Source organism: Gigantopelta aegis, unplaced genomic scaffold (assembly GCF_016097555.1).
Source record: "Gigantopelta aegis isolate Gae_Host unplaced genomic scaffold, Gae_host_genome ctg4158_pilon_pilon:::debris, whole genome shotgun sequence".
Lineage (NCBI taxonomy): Eukaryota > Metazoa > Mollusca > Gastropoda > Neomphalida > Peltospiridae > Gigantopelta > Gigantopelta aegis.
Genome location: NW_024533709.1, coordinates 8,245 through 12,500, shown reverse-complemented (window position 1 = coordinate 12,500; position 4,256 = coordinate 8,245). Strand labels below are relative to the sequence as shown.

The window sequence follows — 4,256 nt, the reverse complement described above, 5'->3', positions numbered from 1 at the left end:
GACACTCGATTAAAGGGACATTCCTGTGTTTGCTGCATTGTAAAATGTTTCTGACTAAACAATATTTCTACGATTAAACTTACAAAATATTTTTTTTTTTTAAATTGGAATATCAGTGTCTGTATATTCAATGTGTTTCTGGTCGTCTTAATATGTGTAAGAAGCCCAAATAGGATTTTGTCTTCAAATAATTTGGTACGTAAGAAAAGTTAATATTATAGGAAACAAAATGAAATTTAATCTAGTACATATATTATAACGTTCAGAAACACGTTTAATTTACAGCCACTAATATTTTCTTCAGAAAAAATATATTTCATATGTAATTACAATCGTTAAAAAGTCTCTGTTAGTCGATAGCATCTTAAAACTTGCAGCAAACTCAGGAATGTCCCTTTAAACCATTGACTTCACTTGAACACATTTGTTATTACACATAGGACAGATTCGTTGCTCAACAGGAATGTTCCCATGACGCCCCGTTTCGATGCGTATCGGGGCAACAACGCTTCTAAATTTTGCAAAATGACTTTTGTAGTTATTTGACATGTTTACAGTAACATAATATTTTGTGCCATATACATTTTTAAACAGACGCTAAGTGCGAAATTTTCTCATTTTCTCATTAGCAATGCTATTAGTCCAAGAAAAAATTCAGTTGACTAGCATAACTATCTAAAACATTGGTAACAAATGAAATAGGTATTGGACTATTTATATCAAACATTTAGATCCTTGTGAACAATGTGTGTAGAGTAAATAGAGTTGTTTTTACAATGACGTGATTGTTTGATTTCAGGCGAGATAAAAAAAACAAAAGAACAACAACTTTCTATTCAATCTGTCATGATTCATATTAACCAATCCTTCTCCACTGATCCAATACAGCTTTCAACGGAGACACCATTTTATGAGTCCATCCCATATCACCGTTTACAGCCACGTTAGGTGTATACTTTACTACACTAAGGGAATTTCTGTAAGGACGCTTTTGAACTTGACTAACTACGCTATACTTCCAAGTTCCCCATAGTGCTGGTCCATATGTAATTACTGGTAGAAGAATTGCATTATAGAGCTTACTAAAGGCTGTGTATTTACATTTGGCTATTACTGGCTGAAAGTGTCACTGCTGCTGCTGTGATGCTGAAATCTAGGTGTTCATCAAAAATTAATCCAAGATATTTATATTTGCCAACTACATCTAACACAGTCTCCACATTTAAAACAGTTTAGGTTTTGTTCACAGACGGATTCCAGAAAGGAATAATTGCCAACATTAATCACCATTGATTGGATGCACGTAACAGCCGATGTGCATTTTTGTGCTGGGGTGTCATTAAACATTAATTCATTCATTAATTCGGTTATTGGATGCAAAACATTTAATAATGTTGACATAATTATAGGGTGTATACTACTAAATCAAATCCCATAGACGACAATAGTAACATATGTGGCTATAACTCCTACCTGCAGCGCATCAATCAACATAAATGCCACGGATATAAATACTACCACCCCTCACACTTAAAGTGAATCAGATAAAATTGGGGGTCAAGCTGCTCGTTTCTGAGATAACGGGTAGCGTCTATGATTACCCTAGTTCCGCACAAAATTCGAGTACTTTTTTTACAGCTACCCCATACATGTTTCAATCACAAGTCTACTTGACACATTGGTACTAGATGAAATAAAATTGCATATTTTTTTTACCCAGATGGAACTATTATTTTTTACAACCAACACACTCACATTTATAACCAATCACAGGACTTGTGGTGTTCACTTCTCTAACTAAAGTTGGGTGCACCTCGAACTTTGACCCAGCCGGAAGTTATTTGGTTTAGTACTACCTCTAATCTCAGAGGAAGCGCACTACATTTTTCGACCCTCTGAGCCCATTGGGCTATATTTCGTCTCAGCCAGTGCACAACGACTGGTGTATCAAATACTGTGGTATGTGCTATCCTGTCTGAAAGGTGGTGCATATGAAATATTCCTTGCTACTAATGGAAACATGTAGCGGGTTTCTTCACTAATAAGACTCATATGTCAAATTTACCAAATGTTCGACATCCAACAACCGATGATTAATAAATCGATATGATCTAGTGGTGTCGTTGAAATGTCATATAAAATAGTCCTTGCTACTAATGGAAAAATGTAGCGGGTTTCTTCACTAATAAGACTCATATGTCAAATTTACCAAATGTTCGACATCCAACAGCCAATGATTAATAAATCGATATGATCTAGTGGTGTCGTTAAACAAAACACATTTTTACTTGTTTGTCCACACACTGATCTCAATCTCCTGTTCATCTACTGTGTTAATCTTCTTAATAAACTTTCATTTCATTTGAACTTATTTACCTGCATATATCCAATTACGTTTCTAGCACGCTGTCCCGAGCACATACCTCAGCTATCTGGACTATCTGTCCACGACAGTGGGATAGTTGTTAGTTGATAGCCGTTGGTGAGAGAAAATAATGTGCAGCGGCCTTACACCCACCCATTGAGTCGTTAATACTCGCTCTGGGTGGGAGCCGGTACCGAGCTGTGAACCCTGTACCTACCAGCCTTTTGTTCGATGGCTTAACCACGACGCCACCGAGACCAATAATCTTCCAAAGTTATTCAGTGGTTTTGGAGTTGTTGTTGTGGGTTTGTATAGTTTTTATTATTATTATCAAAATACTATGTCATAATCGTCACCACCATCATCATTACTACTATTAAACGTAGATTTCAATACCATGCATTTACTTATTTATGTATTTATTTTTACTTTCAGAGTGTAACTTGAATACACATTTTGAAGACGATGGCAAACGTGACACACAATGTAGGAGATGGAAACTACTCTGATGATGGAGATGAATTACAAAACAGCAAGACACCAGCATCTGGCGACTGGCTGCATACGGAAACTGATGGTCCTGGCCACTATAGCTATAACAGGAATAGCCGGCAATATTCTACTGTTCATTATGATGCGAAACACGAAAGTGAGAAACTTGTCGTACTCAGTTTATTTGAAGTTTCTGACCGTTTCCGATAGTTTATTGCTGGTCATGCGGCTGATCCAGGAAACAGACAGGATCTTCATTTTACTCTCAACTACACCAGTAAACGATGCCTTCTGCAAGATAGAGTCCAGCATCCACATCCTTGTCATGTTGCTCTCCCCATGGTTAGTAGTGGGACTCTCGCTGGATAGATTCGTGTGCGTCCGATTTCCCATGACGCGGGGAAGATTTTGTTCCCGGAAGAAAGCTGTCCTCGTCTGCTCCACAATGCTTGGTATATCAGATGTCCTCATCGTGCCCATTGTGTTTACGGTACAAGCTGGGAATGAACAGTGCGTGTCTTCAGATGAACTCTACTATTACCTGGCGGTCATTCGCCTTCTCGTTGCCTCCTCACTACCTTGTGTAGCCATCTTGTTACTCAACATCCTCATAATCATTCAAATCAGACGAAGCAACGCCTTCCGGAACACGTTTGCAAGGTCAAGGTCCGATTCAGCCAATCGCCAGCATAACCATTCAACACGCCCCCTGGTGATAACGTCTGCTATGGCTTTTGTTACAATGGTGCCAGCCGCTGTGACAGAGTCTTCATATAATTTGCTGGGGGTTTTCGACAGAGATTTGAAAGCATACGAATTAAGTAAAGCTATTTTGCCTCCAGTTCGCTTAATTTACCTGTTAAATTTTGGACTGAACTTTTACTGATTGGTGCTAAGTTCGAAAAACTATCGAAACATTATGAAAGAAACGTTGGGGTGCAACAGGTCTACGCAGTACAGAGAACACCACGTGAATTCCATCTCTTTGTGGGTGAATATGAATACTAATTAATGACCAACAGTTCCATGAAAATGACTAACATTAAACTACTGCTCAAAAACTATAGTCCGTCCCATCCTTCTATATTAAATAATTTCGGTTAGGTTTGACATAAGAAGAAAAGTAAAAGTGTTTTGAAAATAACAAACAAACTACCATTATTCTGTGCAATAAAAAAGGTTTGCTTCAGAACTAAATAAAACTGTAATACAGACCATAGTAAGAAAGCGACGCTTACAGCGATATGGCCGTCATTTAGTTTTATGGCCTCAGATTACAGTTATCTTCCGATTTGGACATTTGTCCGCGCAAATAGTCTGCTGTTCGACAATGATTTTTTTCCATGGAAGACAGCTGTGAAGTGGCAACTGAAGTTGACACGGGAGAGCATGCAGTGTG

General features: G+C 38.0%; 1 protein-coding gene across 1 annotated transcript; it reads left to right on the top strand.

Moving 5' to 3' along the window:
* The first annotated feature begins 2,858 nt into the window (after positions 1–2,858).
* On the top strand, positions 2,859–3,743 carry LOC121392598 (kappa-type opioid receptor-like). Its single transcript, XM_041523743.1, has one exon. The coding sequence runs from the start codon at positions 2,859–2,861 to the stop codon at positions 3,741–3,743; it is 885 nt and encodes a 294-aa protein (XP_041379677.1).
* Positions 3,744–4,256: the final 513 nt, after the last annotated feature.

What these genes read in the sequence shown, in the direction of transcription:
- LOC121392598 (XM_041523743.1), top strand. Translation starts at nt 2,859, where the DNA reads ATGGAAACTACTCTGATGATGGAGATGAATTACAAAACAGCAAGACAC.